General features: G+C 48.1%; 1 protein-coding gene across 1 annotated transcript in view; it reads left to right on the top strand.

Annotated features, from left to right (window-relative positions):
* Positions 1-2: 2 nt before the first annotated feature.
* LOC106723108 (glutamate 5-kinase-like) overlaps positions 3-17,218 on the top strand; it is a gene marked incomplete at its 5' end in the record, with an annotated part of 35,288 nt that continues 18,072 nt past the window's right edge. Inside the window, one exon of the mRNA XM_025194075.1 lies at positions 3-46. Within this exon, the coding sequence (XP_025049860.1) occupies positions 3-46 (44 nt within the window). The remainder of the gene's footprint in view (positions 47-17,218) is intronic.

The raw sequence follows: 17,218 nt of genomic DNA, 5'->3' as shown, positions 1-17,218 counted from the left end.
TGTGCGGGGCCCGCGCCGGGCGCTGCATCGTGGTGCACGGAGCCGGGTAGGCCGCGCTGGCGCCTTCCGGGAGGCTCCGCGCTACGGGGGGCGCGCTGGGACACGCCGCAGAGCCTCGTTCTGAACCGCCCCCCCAGGGCGGGTCACAAGAGCGGGGGCGGGGCTGGGGCTGGCCTACAGACAGGGTTGAGGCGCGCTGCGCTGTGCTGCACTAGGAGTCCCGGAGGTCCCTGATGGACTTAAAGCGCCAGAGGCGCGGTGCTCCTGGCAGGGGTAGCACCAGACCGGTTTGTCATTCCCTGTAACTTAAACCAGTGACTTTCCCCACGTAGGAAATATCTTGGAAGAAAAAGGTTCGTGGCATTTGAGCGCCAGACGGCGTCCGCAGACTTCCATTCTGCTCCCAGAGGAGCAAGCGGGAGAGATGTTTGAGGACTGAGAATAATAGGTGCTTCCAATGGAGAATATCTTTCTGTCTTTTTCTTCTGAATATTTCCAAGTTTGAGTCCGGCTGCTTTGAACGCGGAGAGCTCCTCAGGCCGGCTTTGTGCACCAAAATACAAGAGCTGGGTTTTGGGGGTGGGCTGTTAAGCTCTTCACGGTTTTCTGGCGGGTGGAATTGCTCAGCAGAAAACAACCGCTCGAGCACACGATGTTTTGTCACTGTGGCGATGTGTAGGGGGCACCGCTCACCCATGTCTGGGGATGGTGCTTGGCACCGTCGATCTAAAGGACACTGGGCACATCTACGTGAGACGCTTTGAGTGCGTTGGACTAAATCTACTGAGCATTAGCATGGCAGGAAAAGCCTGTGCTAATGCGCGGTAGATTTAGTCTAATGATTTTCAGTCTTTTTAAAGGAGAGTCCCCTTTCTGATGGGTACTCCTCCTGTTTGGGTACCCCCTTCCAGATGTGGAGTGGGGCAGGAGGATCCCCCAGCAGCTGAGGCGGCAGTGGTGATTCCTAAGTACCCCCACTTCTTTGTGCCGCAGCTGCATACCCCCTGGGACCTTCCCAAGTACTCCTGCTTGACAACCCCTGGTCTAATGTGTATTAACATGACTAGAAAAGAGTTCATCAGCGCAAAAGCACAGTAGTGCCAATTCGGGCGCATTTAGTACCTGTCATTATAGATACTAAACTTAATGTGCTGTAATTAGGGCGCATTAAAGAACATGTAGATGCGCCCACTGAGTATTACAAAGCTCCCCAGCTTGGGATGGGATCATGCCCTGCCCATGCATCTCCGCTTCTCAAAACCATTCTCTTTCTCACTGGTGTCCAGGCAATCAATTTATAGCACTTTGTCTTCTTTCCCTTGAATTGGGTTTATCACCAAGTATTACAATGCCAGGTGGCTGGTATTGGCTTGGAAAATCTAAAGTTCACACGTAGGAGTTAAAGCATTGTGTACTGCAGAGTTTTGCTGCCACTTGGGTGTTTGCCTAAAAATACTAAAGGTGGAGGTTGGGAAAGGAAAGAGTCAAATTTAAACTGTCACCATTAAGATACTAATATGCATATGGGGAATGAGTAGCGTGCTGTTTGTAGTGCTCCTAATATTCTAGTGAGTCCTGTTCAGGGTGATTTTTCACTGCGTTTTATGCAGTTGGTAACACCAGTAATATCAAAATTATGACATTTAAAACATGGGTGCTTTTATCTTGTTGTTTCTGACTCTCTTGGGTGCCTTATAGTCACATTTTAAGGTGTTTTTCCACTGCCACCAGGGCTTAACATGTATGCTTTTTCTTTTTAATAAACACTGAATTCTTGCCTCACCCCCTTGTCTTATGGATGTTTTATGAAAAACACCCAGTAGAGAGCTGGCAGTGCTGTACCCTTGTGTACCACTTATGAAACCGGGTCTTTTTCTGTTCTGTACGCTGCACACTGGAATGTGGAGGCTTCTTCCCATCTCTTTGCAAGGGGGAAGCAGCTGTGATCTTGTGCCCTGCACAGTGTTTCAGCATGAGTTGTCATATCCTATCTCTCAGGATCAGGAAGATGTTGCATTTGTTCTTTGGTGCCTTTCTTCATCAAGGCTGAGAAACATCGGGTGTTACTTTGAACTGTGTGACTTGAATTCTTTCCTAATGGCCAGCTCTAGTAACTGCTACTCACTCGTTAGAAAAGCTATCCGTTAGTTCTGAGGAGCTGGATCTGGAGGTGCTGGTCAGGGTTAGGGGGGCAGGGGTTGTCAGAGCAGCAGCTTGTGGGAGGTCCAGGGCTGCAATAGCAGGGAATGGGAGGCTGGGGGTCAGTAGTAAGGTGCATGGGAAGAGCTCTGTGTGGGCTCTGGGGTTGTGTTCTGGGACGTTGCAGGTCACGATCACGGTGCATAGGCAGAACTGGGGTGGAGTGGCTGGGTCTGCTCTGTGTAAAGAGAAGCGCACAGTGATTGTCAAGTTATTTTTGTTTCTTTTCATGCTTTCCAACCCACCTGTTACAGCGGAAAGACCCCAATCTTCTCCCAGATGTGGGAGTAGAAAGGACTCCTGGCTCTTTATACCCTTGATTCACTGTAACAAGCTCTTTCAGAGAGAACCCAAGAGCCCTGATCCCCCAACTGTCCTACTTTTCTTCTCCATCTCTTGCTCTCACTAAAATTGTGATCTCATTTCTCCCCACAGTAAACTCTGGAGTCAGCTACTAAATGCAGCAGGGTTAGTGCTGTTCAAGTACAGAGAAGGCTGGACTTGGCTTGGCACTTGACAGGCCTTCAGCTTGCGTTCCAAATCTATTGGCTTGGGATGCAATCCAGGTGTTGCCAGAGTTAACACACACTGCATCCTGGAGCTGTCACCATCCAGATGTTATGGAGAGGAGCAGTCATGATAGGATTTCACAGTAGAGCTCGGTCTGTGTGCTTGGGCATGATTATCTGTTTCTGACCTGGAAGGGTTTGGGATTGCAAATAGCAACCGAAGTGAATCGGCTGAAATGTGCATGGGCCAGGAGTGTTTTTGTGAGTGTGCGTGTGCATGAGCTGGGAGGAAAGATGTGAGGATTGAGGAGAACTGACAGAACCACACGTGAGACATTCGCACAGCCTCTACTCATTTTAAAGGCTGCATGCAGATGTTAAAAAAAAAGAAAAAAGCCACACTTTACTTCAGACTCGGTGTGCTCCTGCACCGAGCCCAGCATATGCCCAGAAGAGGCAGTTATGTTACTTGGACCTGACTCCCCTGATGTATATATAGAGCCAGACGCTTTAGTGGGGCCCTTTTGGTGCTTTTTTTCTAATAGCTGATTAAATCTGCTTTAGCGAAAAGCACCAAAAAGCCCTGCTGAAGCACCTGATCTATACAGACAGACAAGGTTCTTTGGGTAAATCTGATATCTTTTATTAGACCAAATCAAAAAGTTGGAAAAATTCTTCTTAGCTAGCTTTCAGGTTTAAAAATCCTTCAGACGAGGTGTTTAACCTGTGGTTTCCCATGTTTTTCTCCTTTAAAGGAGAATCCATTTTTAAAGTTTGTTGATCCATTTTTTTAAAGTTTGTTCACAGCCCTTTCATATATTTTTGCAACCTACATTTGGGTCGTGACCCATGGGTTGAGAAATGCTGCCCTAGGCTACAAGCCCTGCCACAGCCTCTGCTAGCTGCAGCTCGCAGCTTGAACTGCAACAGTTGGCAGCATCCAGTGTTGAGTTCAGAATTGCAGTGTGATTTCTAGTATAGGTAGAAATCCTAAACTATTGGGAATGCTTAAATTATGGGATTTGTGAGTTATACCTCTGGTTGCCAACTCCTGTGATATTCTTGTAAGACCTGCTCCCTGGGCACAGATCTACGCTGGTGATCCTTTCCATGGGCTTCCATGGCCAGCATGTGCCCCTTCTCTGTCCCTTAGAGGAGCCCCAGACCTCCTTGTTGGGTGCTGAAGTCTATTCTCTTGCCTCTCTGCTGCCAAAATGTATGCTATGTAAAACTTAAAACAATGAGGTTTGGTGATGGGGTGAGTGACAGAACTTTAACTATGGAGCCTGTACTTCCAAAATTACCAACTCACGAGACAGTCATTTCTTTCAAGGCAGTGTGTTTAGTGTTGAGTGCTGGTAGTCAGGATTTTTTATCCTTCCCTAGGTCAGGAAGGGGCTGTTTTCTCGAATGGGGGCTGGGATTCTCATTTCATTTTTTACACCAAGTTGTTTAATTGCTTCATTCTTCAATTTCCTCATTTGAAAAGTATGGGCTTGTGTTGCAGGGCTGCTTTGAGCATGATTTACTGCTTCTGAAAGCCCTTTGAGATCATAGCAGGAAAGACTGAGATGTTAAAGCCCACGTATTGTTTTAAAGGTTACTTAGCATCCTTTAGTAATTAAATGTCATCAATCAATGGCAGGAGCAGCTGGTGACTGCATGTGGCATGGAGATTGACATGGTTTTCCCATCATGCTAGTGTAAGCAGGGAGATATGGTGTTAGTATGTGGCATTTAGCTATGCGCAGAAAAAAACAGCCAATGTAAAGGATCTTCTGTCAGGTCTGGGCTCCCCAAGAATGTGCATGAGGCAGTGAATAACCATTAATGTAACAGCCATAAAAAAATCGAAATCTTGAAATTCAGTGTTGGGTTTCAAGGCTGGCAGCTGCATAGCCTGCTAGTTCACTTGGTAAGGCTGCTAGAGTGCAGTGATGGGGAGAGCCCACAGTGCAGACTGCACCCATCTTTCCAGGAGAGAGAGAGAGATACTGCACAGCAGGTGCTCACTATGGCCTTAAAGACTTGAGAGCACTGCTTTTCCATCAATGGCATTTAGCACTGGAATGGATAGTTTTCATCCAGTGATCTCAAACTATTTTGTGGAAGGCACATCAATTTAATTACTCTCACTTCATTGATGGAGAAACAAAGACGTCCAAGATTCACAGGGATCCTGGGTCTCAAATCTGTGCCCTAGCTCTGGGTCTGTGCTGCCTCCTTACTGAGTTTAGTGGAGTGGTTCATCTGAGGAGAACCACTCAGCCTGCATAAGGGATGAAGAGCAGAACAGACCTGTTTTCCCCCTCACAAAGTCATTCCTGGTCCAGGTGCCAATGTGGTCCAAATACACTAAATGCAAGAATATATAGAAAAGCTGCATACAGTGCTTTTATGTATGGGACCTGTATGTTTGAGAGCTGGGGCAAGTATAGGCATTGCAAGTATCTAGTCTGTGCTCTTTCTCCATGATATTAGAACAGAAGACCAGCCCACTAGACCTGGGATTTCCACCCCCCCCGCCCCCCAACAGATGGCACAAAAGGCCTAGCTATTTTATGAAGTTCCCAGTCATTGCAGTGCCTAGTTCTGTGCCCTGCCATCTTGAACCATCTGTTGACCCTGGTACATGTTCTCCAGGAGCAGCCTGTGTCTTGCATAGAGGAAGAGGGTGGCAGCTTCTCCTGGTGCTGGATGGTTAGTTATGCTCTGCAATGGAGACACTGGGAGTGGATTCCTTCATCACTGTCCCAGGCAGTTGTTCACTATGGGATCTAGGCTGAAATATGTTGGACCTTGTGGCTGCTTGTAGACATTAAAAAAAAACAACCAACCGCACTTTACCAGAAGAAGCAGCATGTTACTTCAACCCAGCTCTGCAGCATCTGTATAGACTGGGTGCTTCAGCAGGGCTTTTTGGTGCTTTAGCTAAAGCTGATAAAAGCGGCAAAAAAGCCCTGCTAAAGTGCCTGATCTATGCAGACATCGGATGAGCTGGGTCCAACTAACACGCTGCCTCTTTCTGGCATGTGCTGGGCTTGGTGCAGGAGCACACCGAGTTTAAAGTAAAGCCTGTAAGGTCAAGGTTGGTACTGGATCGGAGATTTCAGTAAGGATGCTTTTGCTTCAGCTTGAAGACAAGGGCAACACTGCAACCTTGCTCCGAGGGGAATGGTACTGCCAGAAGTCACCACCCTTTGGGTTGTATTAAGACAGGAGTTTTCAACTTTTTTGCGTCAGTGTACCCCTGGCGGCCGGTTGACAAGCAGGGGGAGGGGGTCCCCCAGCAGCCAGTCGACGAGTGGGGTGGGGGTCCTCTAGTGGCTGATCAGCAAACATGCTGGTGGCAGTGGTGGAGCCTGCTGACAAGTACCCCCTGAGGCCATCCCAAGTACCCTCAGGGGTATGTGTACCCCCAGGTGAAAATCCCAGTATTAAGAGAAAACCCTTGAGGTCATAAAAGATTCCCTTGGCACTTTTGCAACTCTGTGGGTGTTAGGGCCAGATATCTTGGCCCATTTCTAACTTGGACAGTTGCTTCTTAACTTCTTTGAATTCCCCTACATTTCACTTGGCTATGGGATTTTTCTACCTCTGACCTGTCAAATCAAATTGCTACTAAACAGCTGCTACATTTAATTGGAAATGAAGCAATTCTTACCTGTAGCTCCTGCCGCACTTTGGGTAGCATTTGATGATAATATTTTTAACACAGGACTTCTAAAACAAAATTACCGTTTAGCCAAGACAGGGGGGAAAGGAGGGGAGTGCAGTCAGAATTCCCTTATTTTCCCACAGAAAGCAAATAGGTTCTGAGGAAGTGTCTCTGCTTGGCAAACACTGGCTTATTATGATGTATCTAAAGATCTTTATGCTTATTATTATTGTGCGATATTCTAGTTGGAGCCTGGAAGGATTTTTTTTCCTTTCATGAACCTTCCTGGCTCCTGTGGAGCTTTTTTATTGCCTTCCAGTAGTGCACTGGGGTGTTGGCTGCTGTTAAGACTGAAGATTTTTAACTGAGGTGAACTGATAATCCTGTTGGTGCTTAGAAAACCCAGAAGTTCCTGGCTAGTGGGTCTCGCTCTTCTGCTCAAGATTATAGTGATCACCGAATCTGGGGGCTTGGAAGAATTTGACCCTTAGGCCAGAATGACATGGATTGTGGGACGTTTTGCCTTCCCCTGCTCCTAAATTGTGTGTGTGTGTGTGTGTGTGTGTGGCTGTGTTTGTGCATCCCCCATATCCTGCAGGACCAAGGGGAAAGGTGTACAGTCCTCCTGCCTTTGCTAACAGATGATGCCATGATGCAATAAAAAGGGGGCCACCACATATGCCAGGGCATTCTTGTCTTCATGGAGTGTGGCATTGACCAGCCTTGCAAATGCTTTGAGATCCAGACAAGGAAGATGGGTACAGTTTGGGCCCAGCTCGCTATTACCCTGCACCTCGTGCACTTGTTTGCAACCAGTGCAAAATAAGTGGATTGTGCCATCATGTCGGACTGGCAGCATTTTGCACAGGCACAAATGACATCATGGAGTAGGGGGCTATGATGAATTAGGCCTCAAGGTGCGTTACCCCGGCCCCTGTCACTGAGGTATTGCACTGAATTTGAATGTGCCTGCACACAGTTTGGCTTGGGTCAGACTCACTTCCAAAAGGAGTGAAACTTCTTCCTGAAAATAATCACACCTTTGTGATTTCATCTTCTTGTTGCTAATCTTTCTGGAGAAAAGGGGGTATGGTGACAAACTGTCCTGCCAGGGACCACGGTGTCTGGTGATCACATGCCACGTGTGGGTTGCGTTAAAAATAGATTTAAAAACAATTCCTCGCACTCTTTAAAAATGATCTGGGGGCTATGGACATGAGGGCTCCACCCCTCTCCTCCCCCGTGCGTTCCTTCATCTCTGGAATCCCTCTTCCCTTCCATCCTTTGGTTTGGCTTCATTGCTGCCAAATAGATCATTTTGCCCATATCATTTCACCCCTCTCTCTCTCCATGCCATACTGACTGCTAGATTTGTCTTAAGTCCCTTCTACACATAATCCTATCAGTTATGTTCCCTGTCTCTTGCCACCCTTCAACTGTGAAGCTCCTCATGGACTTTCAGGCATTCCCTCTTGCTGTGAAAACCTTTGATGGCTGATGTTATCCTGACCTTAGCACCTGCTGCTCATCACCTCTTTAAACTGGTGAGTCCCACAGCTCTTCCACCTTTCTGTGTTTGGCCATGTTGTCTGGTGGTGGTCAGCACACAAGGAATCAAGGGGGCATCAATTTTCACATCACAAGCTGAGAACTCTAGGGCTTTCTAGTCTATTGATGTCCATAGGCTAAGAGAGTTCATGATTTGGGAGTTATAACTCCCAGCCTGAATATAGGGGTTGTACTAAAAAAGAAGAGCAAGTTTGGACAGATACTCACTTATCTTCCTTTGTTAAAAGTGGATACATGTCACCATGGTTGAAAAAAACAACTGTTCAATAAACCAGGAGTGTTAAAGACGTGGCTCATGGGCCGGATCTGGTCTGTGGAGCCTCTTCATCCAGCTGCTGGTGCTGCCTCTGGTCTGAGTTGACCTTTACACCGCTGGACCAGCCCTGCACGTAGGGCCAGGGTGCACATTACATATGGCACCTGTGGCACACATTACATATGGGTCCAGGACCCATGCTTAATGTGGCATCTGCCACTCTCCCTTCTCCTGTCAGCTGCCCAGTCTGGGACTGAGCTGTGTGTGGCATGAATCCTGGACCAGCTATAACAGGCACCACGTGCAGCCCAAAGCAGCCAGGGCAGGTGTCACGTCGAGCAAGAATCCTGGACCAGCCACTGCAGGCACTGCATGCGGCATTCATCACAGGACCCACGCTGTACGTGGTGCCCATTGCAGCCAGTCCAGGATCTGTGCCACATGTGGCCAGCTTCTGACTCTTTAGGGCAGGGAATTCCTTAGCCTGGCCTGGCCTGTTGTGGAGCAGGCCTGTCTCCAGATGAGTTTGGGTTTTATTCCCCTCTATTCAGCACTGGTGAGGCCACATCTGGAGTACTGTGTTCAGTTTTGGGCCCTCACTACAGAAAGGATATGGAGAGAGTCCAGCAGAGAGCAACAAAAATGGTGAGGGGGCTGGGGGACATGATTTATGAGGAAAGACTGGGGGAACTGGGCTTATTTAGTCTAGAGTGGAGGAGACTGAGAGGAGACTTAATAGTAGTCTTCAACTACTTGAAGGGGGGCTCAAAAGAGGATGGAGCGAGACTATTCTCAGCGGTGACAGATGACACAACAAGGAGCAATGGTCTAAAGTCATAGCAAGGGAGGTTTAGGTTAGATATTAGGAAGAATGTTCTCACTAGGAAGGTAGTAAAACACTGGGACAGGTTACCCAGAGAGGTGGTAGAAGCTTCAACCTTGGGGGGATTCAAAACCCAGCTAGACAAAGCCCTGGCTGGGATGATCTAGTTGGGCCTGGTCCTGGTTTGAGCAGGGGGTCGGACTAGATGTGACCTCCTGAAGTCTCTTCTAAACGCTAATTGTCTATGACTCTATTGTATGTAGAGGATTGGTGTGGCTTTGCTTCTGTAAGTAAGCCATATCCCTGGTCCTCTGATGTCAGGGACCTGCTGCACATTGGTGTAGCCAAGGGTCCATTGCTGACAGTGCTGCATAGTAATTCCTTCCATGCCGTGTATGCTACTTCCTGGGGTTGGTGGAAGAAGCAGGGACATGCTATTTACTTTGTGTTTGTTCAGCTGGAGTCCCCTGCAGAGGAAATGCTCTGACCCCTACTCATGTTTCCCTTTAAACAAGCCTGGTAAAAATGTGGTGGTCTAATGACCCCCATGAGCTTCCCAGGAAAGGAAAGCCTGATGGTAAGTGGAATGTGCACCTCTTCAACAGCTCCCTCCCCTAGTAAAGGTGTTTATCCCATTGACAAGTAGTCAGGCAAGCTCCATCGTCCTTTCGTAATTGCTGCATTACCGGAGGATCAAGTAACACTTAATGGTTGTAGATTCCCTCAAACATGATTGAGAAGGTCAGGCAGGGTTGAGGTAGAATATTTGCAACAGTTTGACATAAGCTTTGGCCACTGATTAGCAACAGGTGCATATTTTATGGGTCCCGTTCCCTAGCAAGTATTTTTGCTGTCCCCTGGCCTCTGCTCCTCATGCCGGGTCAGTGCATTGCAATGGTGTCGAGGAGCTATTGCTGAGCTATTGCAAAAGCCGTGGCATCAGGCAGGGTGCGCATCAGTCTGTGTCAGATTAAATTGCTCCATTGGCTCAGATGAACGGACAGACTTGACTGGAGGCTGTGCATAGCCTCTGCTGTCGAAAAGTGCAGGAACTTGGGAAGGAGGATGGAGGACTCTTCCTTGAGGCCACTGGTTATAATCCAGGCTCACTTGGTCCTTGAGCTTCCTCTTGGATGGCTGTAAAGCGTCTTTGTGTAAAATGAGTTTGGTGGGTCTTTGCCTGTTCTGTCAATCATGTCTACCACTGTAACTGGCCAGCAGAAATTGTGCTGGGATTCACCCTGCTCTTTGCACTGCCTTTGGCCTCCTGTCCATGCTCTGCAGATTTTAATTTTATACACAGTTCTTAATCCAGGCCAAGATGCAGCTGTTAAGCTAATTAAGTACATGGCAAAAGAGGAGCATCCTGATGAGATATGAGAGGAGAGGGCATTTGCTAGAGCTGTGCTGAGTGACAGTGCTACCAGTGAAGATCGTTCAGCAGCATAATTAATGGCTTGGGAAAGTAATGGCATGGCCCGCTCCTACTTTGCAAGATGCTATGAATGGCCTACCTTCATATAGTTGCCTTACCTTCTCCCTGATTTAACAGTAACATGGTTAACCACCTTCCTGTATCAAGGTAATATCCCACCCGTGCCTCAGCTTTCCAGTTGTAGCACGGGGAGCACACACCGATTCAGAGCTCTATTTCAGGGACTAGTATTCCTCGGTTTTGTGGGTACTTGTGCCCTTGTAAAGAAAACATCAGTTAATTAACATTTGGGGTCAAGTGTGAAAAGTATAACTCCCACCCAAATCCCTCGCTGTGCTGCTCATCTCTCTTGCGTATGGGAGAGGCTGAGCCCAGTGCAGTGAAGCTGTCTCGCACAGAACTAAAAATTGCTGGAAATCTTTTGCTCAGTCCATTAACCCGCTCTTTTATTTTAGCCCAGGGCTGCCTGACCCCACTCTGCGGATGCCCCTGAGTATTTATAGCCCCATACTATCCCAGCCTTGCCCTCTGTGACTCGGCTATGCTGGTATCTCTTCATTTGAATCTGCAGCCCCTACCTTCCTGCGCCTGGGCCTGCCTTAGCCAAGGTTGTCAGTTGTACTCTAACAAAACACTTGATTAAGGGATGTGGTCAGGTGCCCACTCAGCACCTGGATGTGACCATTAATTTATTTTCTGTTGCCACTTCAGCTGGAATTTGACTTGGATGAAAGGCCAGTAGCCTCCAGCCATTGTGAATCATGGACATGGCCTAGGTCTTTCTTTGCTTACAGGGCATGCACACCAGCTGAGAGGAAGCCCTGCTCCCCTTTGAGACCTTTGCTCAGCTTCATAGTTTCATCGTAGTTAGGGTCAGGAGGGACCTGAACAGATCATCTAGCCTGACCCCCTGCCACAGGCAGGAATGAATGCTGGGTTCACAGGACCCCAGACAGGTGATCATCTAACCTCTTTTTGAATTTACCCAAGGTAGGGGCGAGGACCACTTCCTTAGGAAGTTGGTTCCAGATTCTTGCCACCCTAACTGTAAAATATTGCTTTCTGATCTCTAACCTAAACCTATTCTCCATCAGCTTATTACCATTGTTCATCTTCACTAACTTATTTCTAAGTACAGTTTGCTTTGTCAGAGTTGGGTATATGTGGCTTCCTTTTACCTTTAATATCACTTGCTGCATGGAAAAGGCTCTAGCCTGGCTAAACCTGTTACGAATTTACTTCCAGGATCTTGAGTATGTGTTCCCAGGCACTACTTGCTAGCGCTGATTGCGGAATAAAACCTGGTACCTGGCATAGAGTTGAGAGTGAAAGCTCCTGCATGATTGTCACTACTTGACGGCGCGTGTTATGTATGACCATACAGAACTGGTGAGATCGCTGCATGTGCCAGTCTCTTTCCTTTGTAGACTTATTGCTTAATCCAGTGGTGCTCATGCTCAACCATTTTCCCCAGTGGGCCAGATGGGGAATGCAGATGGGGATGCAGTCCTGGTCTGACTGCAGGATGGTGCCACTTGGAGAGGGTGTGAGGGGCAGCTCAGCCTGAGCCTGGGCCTACAGGGGGAGAAACAGAGCATAACCCGGCCCCAACTCGGCCCTGTGGAGAAAAGGTGCTGTGGCCCAGCCACACCCCACAGAAAGAAAGGGTGTCGCCTGGCTCCAACCGAGTGCTTGGGGTCTGGGCATTTGGCGGAGGGAGGGTGGCTGTATTAATGGCTGCTGCCAAATTTCCTGACCCATGGGAAGCCCTACAAGCCATATGCAATGGCTTCATGGGCCACATTTGGCCCATGGGCTGGAGGTTGAGCACTCTGAATCGGGTCCTGAAGAAGACTCCCTGGTCTTGCTAAGGCAAGGGCGGGCAATTATTTCGGGTGGAGGGCTGCTTACTGAGTTTTGGCAAGCCATCGAGGGCTGCATGACAGGCAGCCGGGGGCAGATAAATATTAATTTTCTAAATTTTTTAGGGGTGCTGCAGACCAGATAGAATGGGCTGGCGGGCTGCATTTTGCCCACCCCTATGCTAAGGTGATTTCCTACCAGCAAAAACCCAGAATCCTAAATCCAGGCCTGGTAAATCAGTATATTCCTGTAAATTGACATGTCAATCATCACATTGGAGCTCTTTCAAAAGGGGATGTTTCAAAAGGGCAGCAGCTGTTACATTCTGCTTGTGACATGTGGACAGACTGGGCCTGATGCAAGTGTAGTATAACCACTCCACTACTTAATACTGGACGAAGCACAAGTTAGGCTCATGTGCTTGGGAATTGCAGATGCATGTTGGTGAATGGTTCCTGCCTTGGAAAGTTTTACTGACCCTTCATCACTTTTCCTTTCCGCTGCTCTCTCTACTGCTCTCGGGGAGTGTTTTGGTGAGACAGCATGACCGGGGATTGCTGAGCATTGATAATAGACTCAGAGTTGTTGCAAAACAGACAGGCCCTGTTCTGCAGACCTGACTGAGGAGACCTTAGTGTTCCAAAATCTTATGGTTTTATTGCAAGTCTTATGGTATTTAGCAGTTTTGTTCTGTTTTTGACTTAACTTCTGGAGTCGTGCGATTACATGAGAATCTCAACATCCAGCTAAAAAAAAAGTTAATTTCTAGCTGTTCTGATTTCTAGCTGTTCTGATTGCAGGGAAGATCTTCACACAAAGTCACAAAGGAAAAAAGCCTGATATTCTTCTGTTGTTTCTAAAATCTCATGACTTCTAAGCCCCAGTCCCATGACTTTGAGGCCCAGGCAATGAGTTTGGCGCATCTGTGCATGAGGGGAGTGGGGGCAGATAACCCAACTAACTCTAAGATGAGACGTTTATGAGAACAATAGCATGATAGCCCATAGCCCACAGTAGCAGAGGACAGGAGTTGGTGACCGAAAAGGTCCTTTCTAGTTCTATGTTCCTTCCAATTTATTGAAATTGGTTAAAGCAGATCCCCAAGTGTGTAGTTATGTTGGTATACAGTTTTTTGCTATTGATGTAGCTGATTTCTGAACATTTGAAAAAGATGCTTGAAGAGTTCTAGAGAAAAATATACATAAGCACTTCCCTTTTATTTAATTTTGTTTTCCAACTAGGCTCTTCATTTGTGATTTTACTGCACAGTAATACTTCATGTGACTAGCCAATACAGGTAACTGTTGCATGTCATGCTTAGTGGAGGCTGTGGCCTGGTGGAGAGAGCAGCAGCCTAAGATCCCTGCATTTGTGGCTCAGAGGGAATGTAGCATAGTGGTTATCTCTAGGCCCCTGCTCCAAGGCCCCCATAGGTCTAGTCCTTGCTCTCTTGCTTATATGAAACAAGTCACTTAAATACTTCCTGCCTTGGTTTTGTCACATGGGGACTCTGAGAAGCATATTAAAGCTAAAACCATGAATGACAACCAAGTACGACACAATTTTCAGCTGAAAGCTGCTGTGTAAGCATCCAGGATTTAAAAAAAGGGGGTGTGGGAGCAGTGACCAGTGCTACAGAGGATTCTGCTGCTCCCAGCCACTTCCTCTGTAGGGCAGGCAGACTGTGGCATGGGAGCATGAGCCAGAGACTTTTTTTAAAGACCCCAAATCAGGTAAAAATCTCCCCTTCCCACTCTTGGCACTCTCTCCCTTCCCTCTGTGCTATGTGGCACCTCCCTTCCCCTCCCATTTCCACCCTGCTTCCCTCTTTACTTACATCTCTGTGTGTTGGAAGGGGAATCCCACCTGCCACTGCTGCTGTCCTGGATGCTTCTGGCTTGCTGCAGTCAGGTGCATAGGGAGTAGCTGTGTAGAGATCAAGGCTCAGATGGGGACAGCAACAGTGGCAGACAGGTTCTCCCTCCCCTTCATCTGCTTTCAGGCTAGGAAGCAATATGTGGGGGGACTGGGCAGGGTGGGGAAACCCTCCTGCTGCTGCTGCCACTGTCCCAGCTGAGCCCAGCTCCCCGTGCAGCCTGGTTGGGGCAGGGCAGGGATGCCTCTGGAGCTCCCCCTGTCTCTGGGGGAATGGGAGGGAAGGAGAAGGGTGGTTTTGCTGAGTGTGGAGGGGGAAGGAGGCAGGGGGACCAGGTTCTTTCCTGCTTTGGGGACTTAAAAAAAATCCCCCGACTGCTGTTCCCTCAGCGTGGTCCTAAAGGGGCACGTGACTGTGCCACCACATCCACTCTGGATCTGCCCCTGCGTAAGTGCTAACCACAGCAGTGATGCTTAGCACAGTATTCACAGTAGAGCCCTGCGCCAGAGGCAGATTGCGAGGGGGTGCTAATGAGTAGGTGCAGCATCACTCATCATTTCCTCCCTGAGTTGCACCCTTTTCCTCAGAGAGAAGGACCTGTTGAGGCTTTCAAAACTCCTGCCACCAAGGGGTTTATTTGCCTATTACTGACACCTTCCTGGGCAGCCAAACATGCCAAACGGTTATAAAACAGGACGTGAGGGCGGCACATTTTCATTGGTAACTATATAAAGAGGTGTTAAACTTTTGCCATACATAATTTATACTCTACAGAAGGGAACGGAGCCCACCAGGAACCAGCTTGCAGCTGGTCTAATTCTCCTAGACCTGAACTTCTTAGCTGCCAGCCAATTGCAGGGGGAAGTGTATTTTTTCGCCTGCTCCCTTCTTGGGTAGCAGTGTCATGAGTCCCAAGGTAGGTTTTGTATGTGTTAGGCTCTGTGGCATCCAGCGAGTTCCAGTAAAATACTCAAACACGCGTGTCTAATGAGAAAGGAATCTTTACTATGACTGGCAGAGGGGAAAGCATATAGACGAATGCATGCAAGTGGTACTGCTGCCTGAAAGAAAAGGCAGTCTCTAGGATTTCTAGCTAAACATTATGAATGGCTAATGGAAGACTGCTGGGTCTGCCCCACCAGGGCTTCAGTGACAGGAGCGTCTTTGGTGTTAAGTGCCAGGTTTGGTTCAGCCTCTGCTGACTGAGCTTCTGTGTTATCTTATTGAAACCCTTGGCATGGCCCATTTGCTGCCATGCTGTGCAGAAGGATCTTGCTGTTTTTATCTGGATTCTTCAAGATAATGTTATGGCAGGGGTGCTGCACAGTAGGGCTGTGCGAAGCTTCGGTCCCTGATTTGATTCAGCGGAGATTCAACCCGATTCGGTGGCATCCCCCCCACAGCCGATCGCCGAGCTGGGGGGTACGGGGGAGGGGGGGCAGTGCGCTCCCCAGCAGACCCAGAAATGGACTGGAAGTGCTTCTGGTCCACTTCCGGGTTTGCTGCCGAGCATGCAGAGGGCCCCCCTGCACTCCTGTGGGATGCTCCATGTGCCCCAGCATTGCAGCAATCACACGCCACGCTGGTACCTCGAGGTATGTAGAAAAACCATTTAAAGCTGTGTCTGTGGCCGAATTGCTGATTCTCTAAATCAGCACCGAATCTTCAGATTCGGATTCAGCCGAATTGAATCAGGAACAGTGATCCAAATCAATGAATCGAATCTCTCTCCCTGATTTGGGCTGAATCCAAATCAAATAGGGCCCGCTTTGCACACCCCTACTGCACAGCAGAGAACTGCATGGCAAGCCACTGTCAGCTCCCCACACACCCATAATGTGACTGCTCTTCTAGTCTTGACTCTTGGGAATACCGATGTGAACAGGACTTCCAGGTCACTGGAGGGAGTTATTAAATGAACTGCATTGTTCTGATTGTAAGTCAGCCATGTGTGTGAGTTGATCCCTCATTTTCAGGTACAGTTCTAGGGAAATCAGTGATGCAGTGTGATGTGTCGCACCTCCTGTTTTAGTACCATCCATTGTCAAATATTTTTTCAAATGTCTACCTCAGTTTGATTTTTGGCACTTCTCACTCTATCTCTGCACTTTTTTACCTTTAGGAAAAGGTTTCTTTGTTGATCAACCCTTTTTTATTTTCTTGTAGGTATCCCTACTATCCAGGGAGAGCCTCATAATGCTGCTTTGCTTCTCCACAGCTCTGGTTGTCTTTTCCATCAGTCACTACTTTCTTCCAGACTTCTTAAAAACAGCTTTGTGAAGTCATATGTTGCCATTGTTATGAAGAAGACTAACGGCATCCTGGGCTGCATTAGTAGGGGTGCTGCCAGCAGATGCAGGGAAATGATTATTCCTCTCTATTCAGCACTGGTGAGGACACATCTGGAGTTCTGTGTCCAGTTTTGGGCCCCCCACTACAGGAACCATGTGGAAAAGTTGGAGAGAGTCCAGTGGAGGGCAATGAAAATGGTTAGGGGCTGGAGAATATGACTTATGAGGAGAGGCTGAGGGAGCTGGGCTTATTTAGTCTGGAGAAGAGAAGAAAATATGAAAAAGAAAGAAAATAGGCTGGCTAAGATTCAGAGTGACCTTTATCGTGCATCAGCAGATGCATGACGAATAGATCCAAGGAGGTGATACTCCCCCTCTATCGGGTGCTGGTCAGACCGCAGTTGGAGTACTGTGTGCAATTCTGGGCGCCGCACTTCAAGAGGGATGCGGATAACCTGGAGAGAGTCCAGAGAAGGGCCACTCGTATGGTTAAGGGCCTGAAGACCAAGCCCTACGAGGAGAGACTAGGGCACCTGGACCTTTTCAGCCTCCGCAAGAGAAGGTTGAGAGGCGACCTTGTGGCTGCCTATAAGTTCATCACGGGGGCACAGAAGGGAATTGGTGAGGTTTTATTCACCAAGGCGCCCCCGGGGGTTACAAGAAATAATGGCCACAAGCTAGCAGAGAGCAGATTTAGACTGGACATTAGGAAGAACTTCTTCACAGTTAGAGTGGCCAA

The sequence above is a fragment of the Alligator sinensis genome, unplaced genomic scaffold (assembly GCF_000455745.1).
Source record: "Alligator sinensis unplaced genomic scaffold, ASM45574v1 scaffold1580_1, whole genome shotgun sequence".
Classification (NCBI taxonomy): Eukaryota; Metazoa; Chordata; order Crocodylia; family Alligatoridae; genus Alligator; species Alligator sinensis.
This window is presented reverse-complemented; position numbering and strand designations above follow the sequence as displayed.